The sequence below is a fragment of the Sciurus vulgaris genome (genome assembly GCF_902686455.1).
Source record: "Sciurus vulgaris genome assembly, chromosome: 2".
Taxonomy (NCBI): domain Eukaryota; kingdom Metazoa; phylum Chordata; class Mammalia; order Rodentia; family Sciuridae; genus Sciurus; species Sciurus vulgaris.
Window position 1 is genome coordinate 120,070,900 of NC_136462.1, and position 18,494 is coordinate 120,089,393.

The following is an 18,494-nucleotide window of genomic DNA, read 5'->3' on the forward strand; positions in this document are numbered from 1 at the left end:
AGAGGTAAAGATTTGGTCGGGCCTGACCGCCCCACCTCCTCCCAGGCTGGAGCTGGACACTGTAAGGACAAAGCCAAAGGCCCTGGAGAGTTTGGTTTGATCATCATGGGGTCGGAGGCAGGGTTGGTCTGATGGCGGTGGGTGGAAGGAAAAGAGGAAAACCATCCCAGTGGAAATTGCCCTGCGGTTGGCTCAGGCGCCCACGACACTGCATTTATAGAGAGCTCCCAGCAGCTCTTAATTCTCCGCGGTCGAGTTAACCCTTTCCAAACCGCGGTGCCTGCCTAGAGTCGAGGGAGAATACAGGACTGGGATCGGACAGCCAGATCCGAGCTCTGCTCTGCCGCCGGCAGCCCGGAGTGTGGGAGTGGCCAACGACCGGTCACCTGTCTTCTCTCACAGAAAAGAAACTTCGGCTTTTGTAGCGTGGGATCCGGGTGGGGGAAGGGCAGTGAGTAGACCAGCGCCACCTTCCCGGAGTTTCCCCTCTAGGGTCTGGACTGGGGTCTGGGGCGGGGTCCAGACTCCGGGCCCTGCCCAGCGGGCGGGCTCGCTCAAGCCTTTGCCCCAAACTGCTGCTGCAGGGCCAATCCGGCCTCTGGGGCTCACCCGGGCCGCCTTTCCGGGCCCGCGGCTTCCTCCAGCCCGCCCCGCCCCTCGGACTCACGGCCGCCCCCGGCCCTCATTCGGGCCGGGCCTCGCGGCGGCTGCTGCGACTCAGCTGCGCTTCGCCGCGTCCCCGAGTCCCGGTAGTCGGCGCAGCGCGGTGAGTGCTTGCGTGGCGCGGTACGGTGAAGCGGCACGGCTTGGGGTGGGGCGGCCTTTGTCTGCGGCCGGGCAGGGGCCGTGCGGCCTCAGGCAGGGTGGCTGGAGCGCGCCCGGCGCCCCCTCTCCCGCAGCGCCCAGGCACCCCAGCTCTCCGGCCCCGCCTGGCCTCCGCACACGTGAGCGCGCTGAACTCGGGCCACCAGTCGGGCTCTAGCGCCCAGAGTCAGCTGGGGGCTACAGGCTCCATCGCACCCCCAACCTGGCTTCCCCTTCCCTGGGGCCGAAAGGGGGCTGGGGCCCTATCCGACCCCGGTGGAACCGCTGTGGGAGGCTGCGTGGATGACTGTGATTACTGAAGCCCTGGGTGTGGAACTGGGATGGAGGCAGATCTTGTCATTGTCGGCGGTTCTGGAAGCTTAACGAAGCGGCTCTTCGGGGCTGGGAGGGAAGCTGTCTCTGGGGCCCTGCCGAGGAAAACAGTCTGACTGCCAGCTCTGAGGAGGGGGAGCTGCAGAGAAGGGGAACGCGGGTGGTTTGGTGGGTCCACTGTGCTTGACCCTGAAGAATGAAGGAGTGGACCGCTGGGGGACTTCCACAGGCTGCAGTAGGAATGAGAAAAGATTCTGGGAAGGTTTGGTAGGGACAGCTTAAAAGGACCAAGAATATTAGATGTTGAGGAGGGAACAGGGATGGGGCAGTTTGGGCTTGGGAAGTCCCCGAGAGATTGGGGTGAGGTAGGATGGAGAGGATGTGGGGAAGTCAGTGGAGGAAAGGTAGGCCCAGAGTGGACACACTAGAGGAGAGGGGATTGAATCCCAGTGCTCCACGGGCCCTCCATTGCTAATGTTTAGCTAACTAGTTGGCTGATTTGGGAGCCTAAGGCAGTGAACTGGCAGAAAAGGGGATTTATTTCTAAGCCAAACCTGCCTAATGAGAAATGTGTGATGGATGACTCAGACATGGGATCTATCATTGAGGGAAAACATTAAGCAAATAGTAAACCAAAGATGTGTGTGTGTGTGTGTGTGTGTGTGTGTGTGTGTGTGTGTGTGCGCGCGCGCGCCCGCGCTTGATGGGGATTGGGTGGGGGTGTTTGATTTAATTGAGAAAACCTATTTACCTTCAAATTGGTTGTAGATGATCTGTAAATGAGCCTGATCTCTTCATTGAATTAAGGCCCCAAGTCCTTTTCTTATGAGCTTGTGTGTAGTAGTTACTTTCTACATTGGAAATTATGGAAGTTGTGTGAACTGTAAGAGAGCTCTTTATTTAGTTGAGCCTCCTTTCTGATTCCCTCTGGCCTCCCTGAAATCCCTAGGAAATCTGATAGGGCAGCAGCCTTCCTTGTAGTTTGGGGGCCTGCAAGTTGATGGGGCATTTCTGAAAGCCAGAGCAATGGAAGTCTACTCTTGAAATTGAAGTCTAAACCTGTGGAATGGGTTGGGCAGATCTGGGCGGCAGGCAGGGATGGAGGGCTATGGAGCTGCTGGGTAGGAAGTGGTGGCTCAGGTTTCCGTTTTTGCTTGGGAATGGGAGTATTGTGGGTGTATGTATTTCCTTGGTTGCTGGAGTTTCCCAGCTTAAGCACTAACCTGAGTTAACTGTGGGGCCATGGGAATCTTCCTCCCTCATGTTGCATATCACAGTCAGCTTATAGAATTTCCTCGAGATTTCGGATCAACCCTGTGACATCAGTTTTTGCTCTAAGACATCATAGGGCAAGGGGATTCTTAAGGGGAGATAGCTTTTGCTGGTGCATTAACTGGCCTCAGCTTGCATCATTGGTCCCATGACTGATCACCAAAGTTCTATGCACACATGGCATCAGTGGGGTCTTCTGCCCCCCTGCAGGGAGCTTTCCAGTGCACTCTAGACTCCTGTGCTCTGAGAGATCAGACCATCGAGCTTGTGAGAGGAGAATCCTGAGTTAATGCCAGCCTCAGTGTGAGAATGGGTGTTGGATTTTGACCCAGTTTTCCTTCTTGTCCTTGTCCTTCTTTAGCTCTGTCCCCCCCTATATGATGGGGGCAGGTTGACTGAATGTCTAAGTTGCTCAGATGACTGACATCTGGGTTGGGTGCTTTAATACTTATGAGAGGAGTTATAGAAGTAGTGTTCTTTCAAAGTAACCCTCTGGGGAGTCTGTGTCATCCTGGTGAGGCTGGCTCCTGAACGTTCTGTGGGAATTCCCCTCCTTAAAAACTGACCTTCTCTGCAATAGAAAATCTTCATTATTTGGAGGAGGATTTGGATTTGAGACTGGAGTGGGCAATACTATTTGGGATCAGAGATACAGTGTGACCCTAGAGCCATGAGTTGTATTCCATACACTGGAAGAGACTGCTAGGAAGTACTGTATAAGTGCCTGTTGCCAGATGGTTCTTCATTGGACCTACAGGGCTTGGGCCATGTGCAGAAAAATGACCCAAATCCAAGCAGCCTCTGAGATTATAATTGCATGGGGGCTGCTGAGCTGTGGATCTGAGTCACAGGGTCAGGGGAGAAGTAAGAAGGGAAGGATGACCTCACTGCCCATGAGCTTATCCTCTGAGTGGGTGGCAATTTATTGCTGTCCTTTCCCCCCATCCCCTGGGCAGTAGTGTCAGGGAAGTTCATCAGTTAAAGAGAAGGGCATAGCCAGGGCCTGGGAGTGTGGACAGAGGGATTCAGAATGGATCACACCTGGAGGAGGGCCCCGGGTACTGTTAGTGCAACCCTTGCCTGGTACAGCAACCTGTGTAGTGTGCTGGATAGGAGCATTGGGTTTTCATATTTGGGGACAGAGCTACACTGGGTGCTTAACAGATGTCATCTGATGTGGTTATCATAGCAATTCTATGAGGTAGGGGATCCTTAACATCATTGTACAGATGAGGAAACCCCAGACCCAGGGAGGGCAAGTTACGTGCCCAAAGACACACAGTTGGCAAATGGTGGAAGTGGTCTATTGTCTGCTTCAAAAACTGACTCTTTCTGACACTCTGAAGGCAGCCACCAGGTTTTATCACTCATTTTGGAACCTAGCAAATAGGCTAAGAGTCCCCTAGGGTGGAGAAGACTCCTCTGGGGAGCTAGGGAGAAGGAGGGCCCAACCTGGTCACCCAGAGACTAGTGTTCCTCACAGTGTGGTCAGGGCCATTGCTGCTAGTTCTTGTTGTCCCAGAGGCCTGGTGTTTGTCACACTGGTGCCACCAGGAGTCCCTCCTACACCATCTACTCCTGACTTATGCCACCACACCCACTCATTCTTTTTGTTATCCAGAGAATGGATGCTCTCTCCACACCCTTAATCCCTTTGGGTATTTGTCCTTCCCAGGGGAAATGCCGAAACAGGTGCTCCTTGGGGGAGGCCCTGTCCTGGGGTTTGTCAGCAGTAGGGATTGTAGGGCTGGACCCTGTGATTTGTGGAGCCACGGATGGGCTTCTGGGAAGTAGAAAGGGGAGAACCAGCTCCTGAGATGGAGTCCAGTTGTGTTTGCCGCTTTGGAACTAGAGTGGTGGTGCTGTTCTAGGAGGAAAGGAAGGACCCAGAAGGAGTAATGGCCCAATGGAGGTCTTGGCTGGGGGCATTCATGTCAGAGAAGAGGGAGGCTTGGTGCCCAGGAGGCCTCTCCCCATGCCTGTGGCAATCATTACAGCAATGGCAATAGTTACTACCACTGTTCTGGTGTTAGGCCCTTGTGTGAGTCTTTCTGTTGTCTTATTCTCATACCAGCCCTGCAGGGTAGGGATTTTTACTGCTGTTTTGCTGCTGTTTTAGAGATTCAAAATCAAGTTTTAAATAGGTTAGGTCATTGACACTTGATTGTGTGTCTAGCAGGGCTTTTGTGTCAGAATTTGCTGTCTGCTTCTGAGTGACACTGTACCCTGGGGGAGGGAAGTAGGCAGTCTGATGATTCCCTGTAACAGGTAAGGAGTCTAGGCCTTGGTGACTGATGACTGATGGATGCCCAACCAGCTTTCCCCTCTGGGCTCAGGTTCCCATCTGTACAGTGGGCATGAAGATGGTTCCTGGGCCAGGTGATCTCCAAGAGGCCTTCTGAGGATGGGTGGAGTCTGCTCCATTACTGAGACAGGTCCTTGGGAGAGCCAGAGGAGTCTACTGCTTAGGTGGGGAGATGTCAGCAGAGTTGTTCTACCAGACTGAACCTCTTTCAGGGCAGAATCTGTAAGAATCTGGAAGTAGGGAGGCATTGAGCAGAATGCATCTGGGGATGTGCCCTTCCTTGTGTAGAGTCTGGAAAGGCTTCTGGTAGGACTGGGACTTGCAGACCTGTTTAGGTGGGCACTGAGCAGGGCTCTACAGGTGCAGCTGCATGTGCTGAGGCCTGCTGGCATTTGACCTGGGATCTGCCTTCTGGTGTGGTGTCCTGTTCTCTCATCCCTTTTTGTCCCCTCTTGTTGTCACCCCCCTGGTGGCCATCCTTTCTTCTGGCTGGACCTCCTTTGGATCTCAGCGTGGCTTTGACCTCTTTCAGGGCTCTGTGCCACCAAGGGGGTGTGTGTGCACATGTGCATCCCTGTGCACGTACAGGTCAGCTTCTCAGCTTCTACACAGATCTCTGCTTCTAGATGGCATCACACTGGGCACGGTGGCACACACCTGTAATTCCAGTGGCTCAGGAGACTGAAGCAAGAAAAACTTAGCAAGGCACTAAGAAACTCAGCGAGACCCTGTCTCTAAATAAAATATATAAAAGGGCGCTGGGGATGTGGCTCGGTAATTAAGCGCCCCTGGGTTTAATCACTGGTACTTAAAAAAAAAAAAAAAAGAAAAGTGGCATCACTGCCTCGTCAAGTAACTGTTAGTCCTTAGAAGATGCAAACTTGCAAACTCGTTCTGGGGCAGTGTCCTGGCCATAAGGGAGTGAGGGAAGCAGATCTGCTGCTGCACATGAGTCTCCCTGTGTGCTCAGGCCTGTCAAGGCCTATGGTTTTGCCCCCTTCAGGTTTGAGCCTTGACCTCTGTATGGAAAGGATGCTTTAGCAAGGACAGTGTGTTTGGGGAGGCCACTCACTCTGTCCTGTTCTTGTTCAGTTCCCATCTCTTCCTGTGCTTCCTCCAGGCATGGGGGAAGCAGGTGGAAGATACCAGGAAGACCCTGGGCTACTCTGCAAGGCGGCCCTGATGACAAGCGGAGGTCTTGACTCACGCAGAAATCACTTGGAGAGGAAGACTGAATTGCTCTCTTGGGTGGGATCACAGGACTGGGGCACAGTGCCCAGTGGACAGCCTTGGACAAAAAAGGCCCACACTGACTCAGATTATCAGGAAAAAGGAAGGCAATAGAGAGGTACCTCCCTCTCCCCAGGCCTCCACCCATTTATGGAGCACCTAGTGTTCACTAGGTCAGTTTAGATCTTTTACCCAGGTGAGTCCTATAATCACCATCTGAGGATAGGGTTTATTATTCCCATTTTACAAGTGAGCAAAATGAGGATTGGCATATTTCCCTTAAGTCACCTGACTTTGAAGGTGGCAGTGTGGATTTGAACCTGGCTCTCCAACTCCAAAGTTGTCATCCTAAACAGAATGGCTCATTTCTTTTGATGTCACCAGCCCAGCATATGATTATGATCCTAGCAAGGAATGGTGGCTTGGACCCTTTGATGGTTGAGGAGAAGAAGACCCAGAGAAGCAGAGATTTGTCCTAGGGATCAGAGTAAGTAAGTGGTGCCTGGTCTGAAATTCATGCAAATTTTCAATGTTGTGTTTTCCTTTTTTTCCTTGTTAATTGCAAAAGAATTACATGTTTGTTGCCAAAGTAGAAAACAAATGTAGACTCACCCTCATTCCCACATTCCAGGGTTGGGTTCACGATGAGGTTTCTGGATCCTTTTCCCATATACAAACATCTGTCCATCCATCCGCTCTCCATCTGAACACACATGCAGTCATTCTTGGAGGAATGCGTTGAGCTTCTGTAGGTGTCAAACCTTTGCTAGAATTAAGGACGTGATGGCCAAAGAAAGCAGACACAGTTTCTGCTCAGGGAGGTACCATTTAGACATGAGGACTACAGATGGGATGCAGTGGATAATAGGGATCTCCTTTGAGTGGCAGACCTCTGCCCTGGCTTTCCTGCCAAGGGCACCTTCAAGGTAAAGAACTGTTAGCCACGTCATCCAGGAAGAAAGAAGCATGTTAGCAGAAACCTTGTGAGGTCCGAAAGCGGGTCTTAGGATGTAGGAGCTGGAAGTGACTCCCTGTGGCAAGGGGCAGGTAGGGAGAAGTGAGTACCGGGAGGTAAACAGGGCCAAGCCAGACTAGGCTCTGTAGGAGCAGAGATCTTATCCCAAGTGAAATGAACAGCCCTGGAACTAACTGTCGAAGGTGGTGACTTGATGCAATTTATGATTTTACAGTAGTTACTCTGGCTGAGGTGTAGAGCTTAGATCATGTGGGTGGGAGCTCAGAGAAGAGGCTTTGTAGTCCATCCAGGAAGAAGCGATGATGACTTGGAATAACCAGGCAGAGAAGCAGAGGTGGAGAGAAACAGAGAGTGAAGATTTATCAAAATATATTCAAGGACTCCTAGCTCAAATAGCCTTAAGAAAAATAAAATATTGGCACAATTTGCCAAGCATTTGTGCAACCTGCCTCAGGTATCAGAACTTAAATCACAATTTGGTGTTCTGTGTCCCTCTAGTTTTCATCTCTGCCTCTGCTTATTTGTTTGGGTCAGTTCTTTAGATTGTTGGTAACAATAATTGCTAACAGCCCCAGACCATATCTTTCCCAGCAATCGGTAACAAAGAGCCTTTACTTCAGACTTCTTTGGCTCTTGCAGGAAAGCTCTGGGGAAGTCTTCTAGCTTGGCTCACAGCCCATTCCTGAACCAATCATTGAGAGGGGGTGGGGCAGGGGTTCTCCACTGAGTCAGATCTGGTCACATGTCCACACTTGCTGCTGGTTGCCAGCTTCCTTTACCCTCCCCTAGCACCATACAGACTGGGTTCCTTGCAGGAAGGTGGATCCCTACTATCTGAAGGAGCCGGTCTGGAAGGAAAGAGGGGTATTCTAGGATGAAGAATGCAGAGGAAAATAAGTGTTAAGACTAGCTACGGAAGGCAGGGAGGACTTGCCTGGCAGCTGTTTTGCTTCTTTGTCAAGGAAGGAAGGAAGGAGCAGATATTCAGAAGGAATTGGAATGCAGGCCAGGTGGGGAGGTGAGAGTCTATTTTAACTGGATTTGTAATTTAGCCCTTGGGATTACCTGTCCCAGTGCTGAGTGAACTTGGAGATAATATCTCTGAGAAGCTGTCAGGGATATTTCAGGACAGTTGGGTAGAAAGTGGGAGAGGGGGTAGAGGAGTGGTCACACCATTCCAGTTTCTGACCATGTACAGAATCAATCAGAATCATTCCAGAATCCTTAACTGACCCGAGTACTTCCTTGCCTCATCTTTGATGGCCTCTCCCAGAGTCCTGTCTTCCCAGAATATGATGTCATGTCCACTTGATCATGCCTCTGTGACTGTTCCCCTCCACCCTCTGCTAGGCAGCCGTAGGCCCCCTTACTAAGCCTCTCTGACTCCCAATGAGTTGCTTCACCCTCCATATCCAGACTACCTTGTATAAACCTGAACCCGTATCAAAGAACGTCATAGTTCTTTGTCTGTTTCCCAAACTCTTCCTCCTATATTATGAAAATTTGGTATTTTACATATTTATGCCACTTAGCAACTTTGTACCCTTGAGCAACTTATTAAATCTCTCCAGCCCTGAGTTCCCTCGTCTATAAAATGAGATAATAATAATATGTAGCATGAGTGAATGAATGAATGAGTGCTGGAAGGCTTGAAATGGACAAATAACCAGTTTTAGAGGGAAGAAGGCAGATTGCGGGAACAGATTAGTGATCTGTCCTTAATTCCTGGCAAAGTTCTGGAACCAGTTATCAAATGAGCCGTTGAAGAAGAGTCCATCAGGAGGAGTTGGCAGGGCTTTACTATGGTTTTGCAAATGAGCCTCTTTCCCTGTTCTACTCCGTTTTATTGGTCTCCAGCCAGAAATAGTGAAACTACTCCTGACAGTCTTCCAGATGAGATGGATAGAGGGTACTGGGTGGCAGCACAAGAGGAAACATTCCTCATTCTAAACGATGACTTGTGGATGGACATTAATCTGGGGGCAGAGAGTGCTGTGGGCCTTTCCTATTCCTGTCCTTTCCCTGAGGACCTTGATGACCCATGACACAGCACAGAGGAGAGAGCAACCTTTCTGGATGACATTTATCCTTTTCTTTTATTCACCAAGAAACATTAAGCACCTTCTGTGTACCAGGAACTATTGAAAACAGTACTTCAAAATGTCATGGCATGGGGGGCTGGGGTTGTGACTCAGTGGTAGATCACTTGCCTGGCACATGTGAGACACTGGTTTCGATTCTCAACATCACATAAAAATAAATAAATAAAATAAGGTATTATGTCCATCTACAACTAAAAAAAATTTTTTTTAAATAATTAAAAAGAAAAAACTCATGGCATGGCTACACACACTGCGAATATGCTTATTGCCACCCAGTTGTTTCCTTAAACAAGGTTAAAATGGTAAACTTCATGTTACAGTTATTTTACTACATTAAATAAAGAGATCATGGTATGGAGGGGTGGACTTGGTTTACCTGGGTGAACTGTAATAAAAACAAATGGAACATTCTACAAAGCTCCACCTGACCCCCAGCTTCATCAGAGGAGGACAGCAGAGATGTGAGATAGCACAATGAGTGCAGATGACTTCCACTTTGTTTTTTGTTATTGCGGTACTTGGGATTGAACCCAGGGCCTGGTGCATGCTAGGCAAGCTCTCTGCTACTGAGCTACATCCCTAGTCCTGCAAATGACTTCCGATCATTGGCCACGGATTTGATAGCCTATTATTTTGGTGACCCATGTGGCATGGCTGCCCAGTGGTAATCTTGTCAAGATCAAATGCTTTCAGGACTATAAGGAAACAGGGACACTTGTTCCTTGTGGTCCAAGGGATTGAATGTGTGGTTCAAGGGATTGAATGAGGTCAGATGGACTATATTATACTGGCTCAGAATAAGGTAGTGCTTTCCACTGATGAGAGGCCGCCTAAAAGCAAGGGGACTATGCTAGGAGATGGTTGGCACCCATCACTGAAGAGGACAAACAGGTGGTAGGGAAGAGAGGACTCCTGTTCTGATACTTAATCATCAACTTTTGCAGTTTCTTCAGAATTTGTCTTGGGGCTTCTCATTCCATCATCCTCTCAGTGATTCAGCTTTGGCTTCTACCAGCACCAGGGCATGGATGACTTTTCTCTGTCTCTGCGTTCCTGAGCTCTTACTCTGGGTTCAGGAATCCGTAAGATATTTTGGTGTGGATGACCATTAGCTCAAGCTCTGTAGGAATTATTCTTCCTCCTAAACCTGCTTCATCTCCAGATCTCCATTCTATTCTAAGTGCATGGACCCATTTGTTCTTTTTTTTTTTTTTTTTTTTTTTTGTACCAGGGATTGAACCCAGGGGCACTTAACCACTAAGCCACATCCCCAGCCCTTTTTATGTTTTATTTAGAGACAGTGCCTCGCTGAGTTGCTTAGGGCCTCACTAAGTTGCCGAGGCTGGCTTTGAAGTCTCGATCCTCCTGCCACTGGGATTACAGTGTGTGCCACTGTGCCTGTCTCATTTGTTCTTGACTTCAGACCATTCTTGACTCTTTTCTCCTTTCCAGACAATCCCCAGGTCACTTCCACTCTTGAAATAGCCCCTGAGCTGGGCGAAGTGACTGTGATGAGACAGTCTCCAGTTCATATTTTGTGATACTTATTTTAGATGTGGTTTCCTTTTGTGGCTGTGAGCATGGCAATTTTCATAGCGTGGAGAGAGGGGGAGAAGAGAAGGAGGGAAAGAAAGGGAGGGATGGCTCCCTAAATTAGTTAGTTCAGATGCTGTAAGAAAGACCCAAAATAACAGTGACTTATGCTAGAACAGATGCTTATTTCTCACCCATGTGACTGTCCAGGAATATCCAGGGCTGATACCACAGCCCTGCAGGATCCTTCTGTCTTGCTGCTCTGCGATGCCCAGGGTGTTGCCTTTGGCAGTTTGGTCCTGGAAGCCCATGTCTGTGTTCCAGCCAGTGGGAAGAGGGAGAATAAAGAAGAGAATAAGTTCCTCCTCTTTAAGGGCATGACCAGAAGTTGTACATATCCTGTTCCTCTCAAATCCCGTTAGCCAGAAAATGTCATATGGTCACACCCACCTGCAAGGGAGGCTGTGATCTGTAGTCTAGCTAAGTGGCCCTGTGCTAAGTAACAATTTTACAGAAGGGGAAAATGACTAGAAGGGGACTGCTACTGGTTTCTGCCACAGTCACTGTGTACCTTTCAATGGGATGTGCATGGATTTTAATTGCCTGAAGTTTAAGGATATAGTACATAAAGCCTTAAAATTTTGATGAAGTTCTATCAGCTTCTAACAAAAATTTTCTTTTAGAATGGGCGCATTGAGCTCAGACAGGGGAAGGCACCTCATTAAGCTTCAAGAAGCAAGGCTGGGCACAGTGGCACACGCCTGTTATCCCAGCAGCTCAGGAGGCTGAGGCAGGAGGGTCACGACTTCAAAGCCAGCCTCAGCAACTTAGCGAGGTCCTAAGTAATTCAGCTAATGATCATCCACATCAAAACAAACATAATATTAAAAATAGGGATGGAGATGTGACTCAGTGGTTAAGCACTCCTGGGTTCAATCCCCCGTACCCAAAAAAAAAAAAAAAAAAAAAAAAAAAAAAAAATCCAAAAAAACAAATGGAAGAGCAAAATGTCAGAGCAGGAACTAGAGGCCAAACTTTGACTCACTTTCTGCTATTTCAAGGAAAGGTAGTTGAGAGAATGACAGACAGAGGTAGGACAGGTCCCTTGAGGCAGCTTTTTTTTTTTTTTTTTTTCTTACCTGGGGAGCTACTCATTGTTCTTCAGGATCCTTGGGGCTATTAGGACTCTGAGGTACTTCTCAGTGGCCCTCACTATATCTTAAAATGTATTCTGTACTGAACTGTACCAGTTTATGTGCATGTCCATCTTCAACCTGTTGTAATCTGCTCCTTGAGATCATGTAGAACTTGGTTGTCTCTGTCCCTACAGCTCCCTACCAGGCACTCAGTATGTAGTTAAATGTATTTGAGTACATGAATGAATCTGTATTGAAGGACTCCTTCACTTGCAGATAATAGAAACTTAACTCAAACAGACTTAAGGAAGAAAAAAAGTTTGGCTCAAGTATTTGGCAGTCTAGGCGTTCAGCTTGCTTCAGGCATAGCTAGATCCAGGGGTTAACTGATATTTTCACAGCTCTATATCTCTCTCATCCTTCTCAGCATCTTGGGAAGTTTGCCCAAGGAGCCCCTGGAGGGATTAGAAGGAGTGGGGGCTTGGGAGATTATGAGTGATGCTGTGGTCATGGTAGGGGGTAAGCAATTCCTATCTGGTATCCCAGGTTCAGGGCATTTTGACCCAGAACCCAGTCTCAGTCCCATTTGTTTTGGGTTCATGGGGGTGCATCTTGGGTCCTCTTTTGGGATGATCCCTGTGGTCCTACTTCTGCTGGTGTCTCTTGGTGGTATGGAATTCTCATTTCTCTTTGGTTCTGGGCTGTCCAGCCACAAGGCTGGGCTTCCTGGGTCCATAGTCTAGGAAAGGAACTCAAGGAAGCAAACTGAGTGCCCATCCCTGAAGCCCCTCCTCCTTTCTCTGGAGGAAAGGACAACTTGGCTCTTGGGGAGTTCTGATAGGTCTGATCAAGAGAGGTGTTTCCTCCTCCCCTCAAATTCACAGAGGCAGCAGACATCCCCTGGTGACCCTAGGACAGTAATTAGCTTGACATGTATGGACTCGATTGTCATAAGAAGGGTCTTGAGTACCAGGCAGAGGAATGTGAGTTCATTTCTGTAGTGAATAGGGAACCATGGGGGGTTCTTGAGCAGGGAAGAATGTGAATAGATTCCTGTTTTTTTTTTTTTTTTAACATTTTGTTTTAGTTGTAGGTGGGCGCAGTACCTTTATTTTATTTTATGTGGTGCTGAGGATCGAACTCAGGGCCTCATGCGTGCTAGGTGAGCACGCCATCACTGAGCCACAACCCCAGCCCCATGCAGGTGAGAGAATGAGTTTGGTGGGGAAAAAAGTGTCAATGGCAGACACCAGTGAGAAGGAGGAGGGATGCAGCCCAGCAAGAATAGACAGGAAGGACTTGGTTTTGTCTGGGGGTGAAAGAGAGGAAGAAATCTGGGACCTTCTTAGTTCTTAGTGCTGGTGCTTCCTGTGGAGTGTGGGTAGGCACTATGTAGGCAGCTGCTGTGAGGTTGTCCTGTGGGCTGTGGTGGCCCTTCTAGGGCAGGAAGTGGTGCCTGCCAAGGGTGCTGTATGAATGGAGCACGGAGGGCTGCTGACTCAGCAGGCAGGAGGCTTTGAGGCCACCAGATTTTGGACCGGAAGTGTCTGGAAAGGAAGCGGCTGCTCAGGGCTTCCCCACTGTGGGTGGCTAGGGCTGGCCAGGATGCACCAGGCTTAGCTGAGGGACTCCCTCAGCCCAGCTGCTGGGGGTTGGGGAGTTTGGCTGGAATTGGTAGGGTTGAGCCTTAGTGCCTGTGAGTGGAGCGAATGCTTTGTCTTTAGGTGAGGTTTGCTGCACATTCAGGCAGAGAGGTAGCGGGGCTGGACTTTGCTGTTAACTGGCAGTTGACACAATATTAACAAATTCATTTATCTGGGCTCTAATTTTTTTTTTTTTTCTCCTGCAAAAATACAACCAAGTCTTGTAGCCTGTCTGCCTGGGTTGTTAGGAGATGTGAACTGTTCATATTCCTGCTGATCAGAGTTGGTTGGCATAGGTGGACAACTGGTTAAGTGACTTGAGCCATCAAAGAAGCAGCTGTGGGACACAGGGATGAGGCATGAGTAGCCTGCCTGAATTGGAGGAGGAAGACCAGACTGGAAGCAGGGCTGTACCCAGAAGTCTAGGGTCCCTGACCCAGGCCTGATTTGTGGCCATAGATCCACCTCTCACTCAGCCCCACTCCAGGCCTCTTTCATTCCTGATCAGTCTTGGTGACTCAGTACACAGGTGTTTAACTAACCAATGTCTCTGCAGCCCCACACTGCTGTACCCAGCTACCTCCTAGACCTCTGCCCTAGGTGTTTTTGCAAAATCCCACTAGCTTCACATGCCCATAACTGAACCCTTCCATGTTCTCTACCTCAGTGAATGCCCCTCCTGGTCACTGGGGCTCACAGCCAACCCTGGACAACCCTCCTCACTCCTCACACCATCCAGTGCTGTCACTTTTATCTGGACCTGGTTTGTCATTTCGATCCACGTTCCCTTGATTATCCTGCAGTTCTTGTCAGGTTAAACTTCATGAAGCTTAGCCCCGAAGGCAGCTGGGAGCCACTGAAAGTTCTAGAAGAGTGGGAATGGCATGGTCAGGGCAAATCGGGCTGCAGTCTGAGCTCCTAACTGCCCCCAGCAGTTCTTGTCTTGAGCCAAGGTGATCTGTGCACAGCCTTGACCCAGAGCAGGCTGGCCTTGACTTCCTTGCTGCCTGGCTGCCTCCTCACATTTGAATGCTCACATCTCAGGGCTGAAAGGGTGGACGCCAGGTGCCCCCTGCCCACGTGTCCTGGTCCAGCCTCCCCAGTGACTTCTTCCTGCAGCTCCTCACCAGGCTCCCATAGCCAGGAGTCCTGTGGGTGTGGGCAGTTGCAGCCTTCTTCCAAGCTGGTCCTGGGAGCCGAGAAGAAGGGGTGTGGGGAGGACCTTTGCAGACAAAGGCCTCATTTCCTCTTCTCCACAGGCAGGGGCAGGGCAGCCTTCCACCACGGAGAGCCCAGCTGTCGACTGCCTACAGGAAGATGCTGCACAGACCAGTCAGCCCTGGCATGGGTGTACATGTGGGCACAGCCCTGGGAGTACTGTGCTTCTGCCTCTCAGGTGAGGAGAGGGTCAACCATCATGGTAGTGTGTGTGAGGGTACTCACTCCCACCTGGGTTCCTGCTAGGCTGGTTTTAACAGGGCCACACTCATTACCACCTCTTGGGATCCAGGAGGCAACCTCCTTTACCTTTCTTAGCGTCCACTACCTTGTCTGTAGAATGGGAATGTAAGCACCGAGCACTAAGCGGTGATAGTGCAGTTTCCTGAGCACATTGTGTGCTCCGTCCTCAGGACCTTTGCACGTACTGTTTGCTCTGTCTGGATCTTTCTTCCCTAGACACTGGCATGACTCCATTCCTTATTTAATTCAAGTCTTTGCTCAAATGACACCTTCTCTGCAAGGTTTTCCTGGCTGCCTTGTATAAAATAGCATGTCACCCTTTGTCCCTCCCCATCTCCAATTGCACTGCATTCTTTCAAACATTCACTTCCATTTGACATACTGTACTTGCTTATTGGCAGCTTCTACCCTGCAGAGCAGGGTCTATTCCCAGGGTCAGATGAGTGCCTGACACATAGTAGGTGCTCAATAACCATATTGAAGAAATGGTGCAACTCTTTCCACACAATTCTTGGTACACAGTCATGTCTGACTCCATGGGGAAACAGAGTCTGGTGTCTGGCGCCATCTTGTGGTCATAAGGAGGTAGTTTACGTCTACCGTGGCCAGTCTGACTTCTCAACACAGAAATTTGTATAGGCTCCTCCAGGTCTGCTCTACATGTCCCTAAGAAGGGGTACTCTGGTCCTGCTGGAAGGGAAGTGAACTTACTCAAATTCTCCTGGGTTTCAGTAAGAGATCCGGGGCTAGCTTCAGACCTTCTGAAATCTTCACACACTGTGAAGATTATGTGTGTAATTCACAGTAAAAATACTAACCATAAAATAAATGCTGTTTTCCTAAACCATCCATGGGTGCCGTATCCAGTTAGCTTCATTTCAAGACCGAGCTTCACATATCTTGAGTGTGTCTACCCAGAGCCAGATGCAATTGTCATCTAAGGAAGGGCAGTGCTGGCCTCCCAGGGAAGGGCAGCAGACCTTGCCCAGTATTCCAGAGTACTGGAGGGGAGCTGCAGTGGAGGCAGAGGTGCCTGGGTGGGGACACTGCAGGGGAACTCCAAGGGACAGTGGGCAGGAATGGGAGCAGAGGATCCTGCCCTGTCTGAGACATCTGGATATGCCCTGGGCCCTGCCTCTGGGGTGGAGTTGACCTATGCTCCTGTGTTCCCCTCACCCCAACCCATCAGCAAACTCACGATTCTCCCTCCTGAATCAACTTTGAATCAACTCTCCATCTCCTTCCACTTTCCAAAGCCAAGTCACCTCCACTTCCTACAGGGACCACTGATGTCACTCCTAACTGCATTCCCTCTTGCTCTTCTACAATCTCGTCTCCCTCTACAGTGGAGCCAGAGTGAATTTTTGTACCTGATTAACGCTCCACCCCCCACCATGACTTCTCAAAAGAAACTAGGACCCTACATTCCTTATCTGGTCTCTCAAAGGTCTCTGCATCTGGCTCAGACAGGCCCTCCCATCAGGGCACCTTCTGGATGGTGTCATTCTGGGTTCTGCCTCAGAGCCTTTCAGCCTGGAACACTCTTACACTGGCCCTTTGGACTCTTTCAAGAGCTTGTGTTTTACCACCACCACATTTAAAGGCATGGCTATTCTTTCTTTCTTGTGTAAAAGCTAATCATATTTATTTAGGAAGAGAAGAAAAGAAAAAAAGCACTTGTGATCCTCTCATCCAGAGAAAATCGCTATGAACATTTTGGTGTATACCATGTTTGGTTCCACTTCCCAGTTTATAAAACTAGTATGTACTTAGGGGAAATGCACATAGCCCAGCAAGTGGAAAGTAGCTGCCAGTTGGTGCATGCCTGTAATCCCAGTGACTTCAGAGGCTGAGGCAGGGGGATCCTGAGTTCAAGGCCAGCCTGGGCGACTTAGCAAAACTGTATCAAAATAAAATATGAAGAGGGCTGGGAATGCATCTCAGTGATAGAGCACCCTGGGTTGAATCCATAGTACTATACACAAGCATGTAAAATAGTATCTGTTGGATTTTTTAAAAAGCTACTCTTTTTCTGTTGTGGGGGTGAACCCAGGGCACTTTACCACTGAGTTACATTTTTATCTTATTTTGAGACAAGTTCTTTCTAAATTGCTGAGGCTGGCCTTGAACTTGTGATCCTCCTGCCTCAACCTCCCTAGTTGCTGGGGTTACAGGTGCGTGCCATACGCCTGGCTACTGCCTCCCTTTCTAATCCATCCTCGGCTTCTTTCTTACCCTAATCATGGGCCTGCAAGCATTTGTGTGCTAGTTTGTCCCTCTCTCCCATTAAATATAAGCTCTGCAGAATGTGACCTTGGTCTCATTCTCTGTTGCTTTCCTCACTCATGCTTGACATGCAGTAGGTGCTCACCATATTCTCCTTAACTGAATGAAGAACAAAGGCAATCAACTTGCTCTGGGTCTCAGACCTAAAAGCCGGGTGGACAGAGCCTAGGGATTGCTGGGGAGAGAAGGGGGATCAGGGAGGCCCAGAGAGTCCCCACCCCTCCTCACCACCCACCCCTCAACCCTGCCCCCAGGAGCCATGGAGGTCCAGGTCCCTGAAGACCCAGTGGTGGCCCTGGTGGGCACCGATGCCACCCTGCACTGCTCCTTCTCGCCTGAGCCTGGCTTCAGCCTGGCACAGCTCAACCTCATCTGGCAGCTGACAGACACCAAACAGCTGGTGCACAGCTTTGCCGAGGGCCGGGACCAGGGCAGTGCCTATGCCAACCGCACCACGCTCTTCCCAGACCTGCTGGCACAGGGCAACGCATCCCTGAGGCTGCAGGGTGTGCGTGTGGCCGATGAGGGCAGTTTCACTTGCTTGGTGGGCATCCGGGACTTTGGCAGCGCTGCTGTCAGCCTGCAGGTGGCAGGTGAGCACCAGGAGTGGAGTGCCATCCTCCTGGACCACTCCTCACCCCTGCTACAGCCTCCTACCCACTGCCCAACACTGACCCCAGGACCCAGCCCCATTGCTGACCCCTGTGCTCATGGCCACACACACCCTTGCCCTGCCCTGCTTCCCCCACCCTTACTGTGTCCTTGACTCCCTGCCCTCTGCCACTCTCCAGCCCCCTACTCAAAGCCCAGCATGACCCTGGATCCCAACAAGGACCTGAGGCCTGGGGACATGGTGACCATCACTTGCTCCAGCCACTGGGGCTACCCCAAGGCCGAGGTGTTCTGGCAGGATGGGCAGGGTGCGCCCTTGACTGGCAACGTGACCACGTCGCAGATGGCCAACAAGCAGGGCTTGTTCGACGTGCGCAGTGTGCTGCGGGTGGTGCTGGGCGCTAATGGCACCTACAGCTGCCTGGTTCGCAACCCCGTGCTGCAGCAGGACGCCCATGGCTCTGTCACCATCACAGCCCACAGCAATCCCACAGGTTTTTTTGTTTAAATGTTCCTCTGAGGGAGGGGGCTTCTAGTTCTCTCTGCAGGGGCTGGAAGATCTAAATCTGTCTCCCTACTGCAATGTCCCAGAACAATGAGGTGACTGTCAATGATGAGGAGAAAGTTGGGGGGCCCCCAGGTGATGGCAGGTGTCAGTGACCATAGGCTTTCCTTTATTTGACTCCAAGACTGTGCAAACTTTAGGATAGAATGGAGATGCATCCAGGTTTGCAGAGAGCCTTAGTATAGGAGGCAGTCCTGCTCAAGAGGGAAACTGTGCTTGCTGAAACCCCTGACAAT

At 50.1% G+C, this 18,494-nt stretch overlaps 1 protein-coding gene across 4 annotated transcripts in view; it reads left to right on the top strand.

The window, feature by feature from the left end:
• Positions 1-433: 433 nt before the first annotated feature.
• The window catches only part of CD276 (CD276 molecule), a 29,147-nt gene continuing 11,086 nt past the window's right edge, over positions 434-18,494 (top strand). The window contains exons 1-4 of one of the 4 annotated variants that reach the window (XM_079129607.1): positions 434-766; positions 14,594-14,730; positions 17,336-17,674; positions 17,873-18,187. In XM_079129607.1, the coding sequence (XP_078985733.1) occupies positions 14,652-14,730; positions 17,336-17,674; positions 17,873-18,187 (733 nt within the window). In that variant the 5' untranslated portion in view covers positions 434-766; positions 14,594-14,651. The remainder of the gene's footprint in view (positions 767-14,593; positions 14,731-17,335; positions 17,675-17,872; positions 18,188-18,494) is intronic. The other 3 variants (XM_079129608.1, XM_079129609.1, XM_079129610.1) reach the window with 3 other exon arrangements.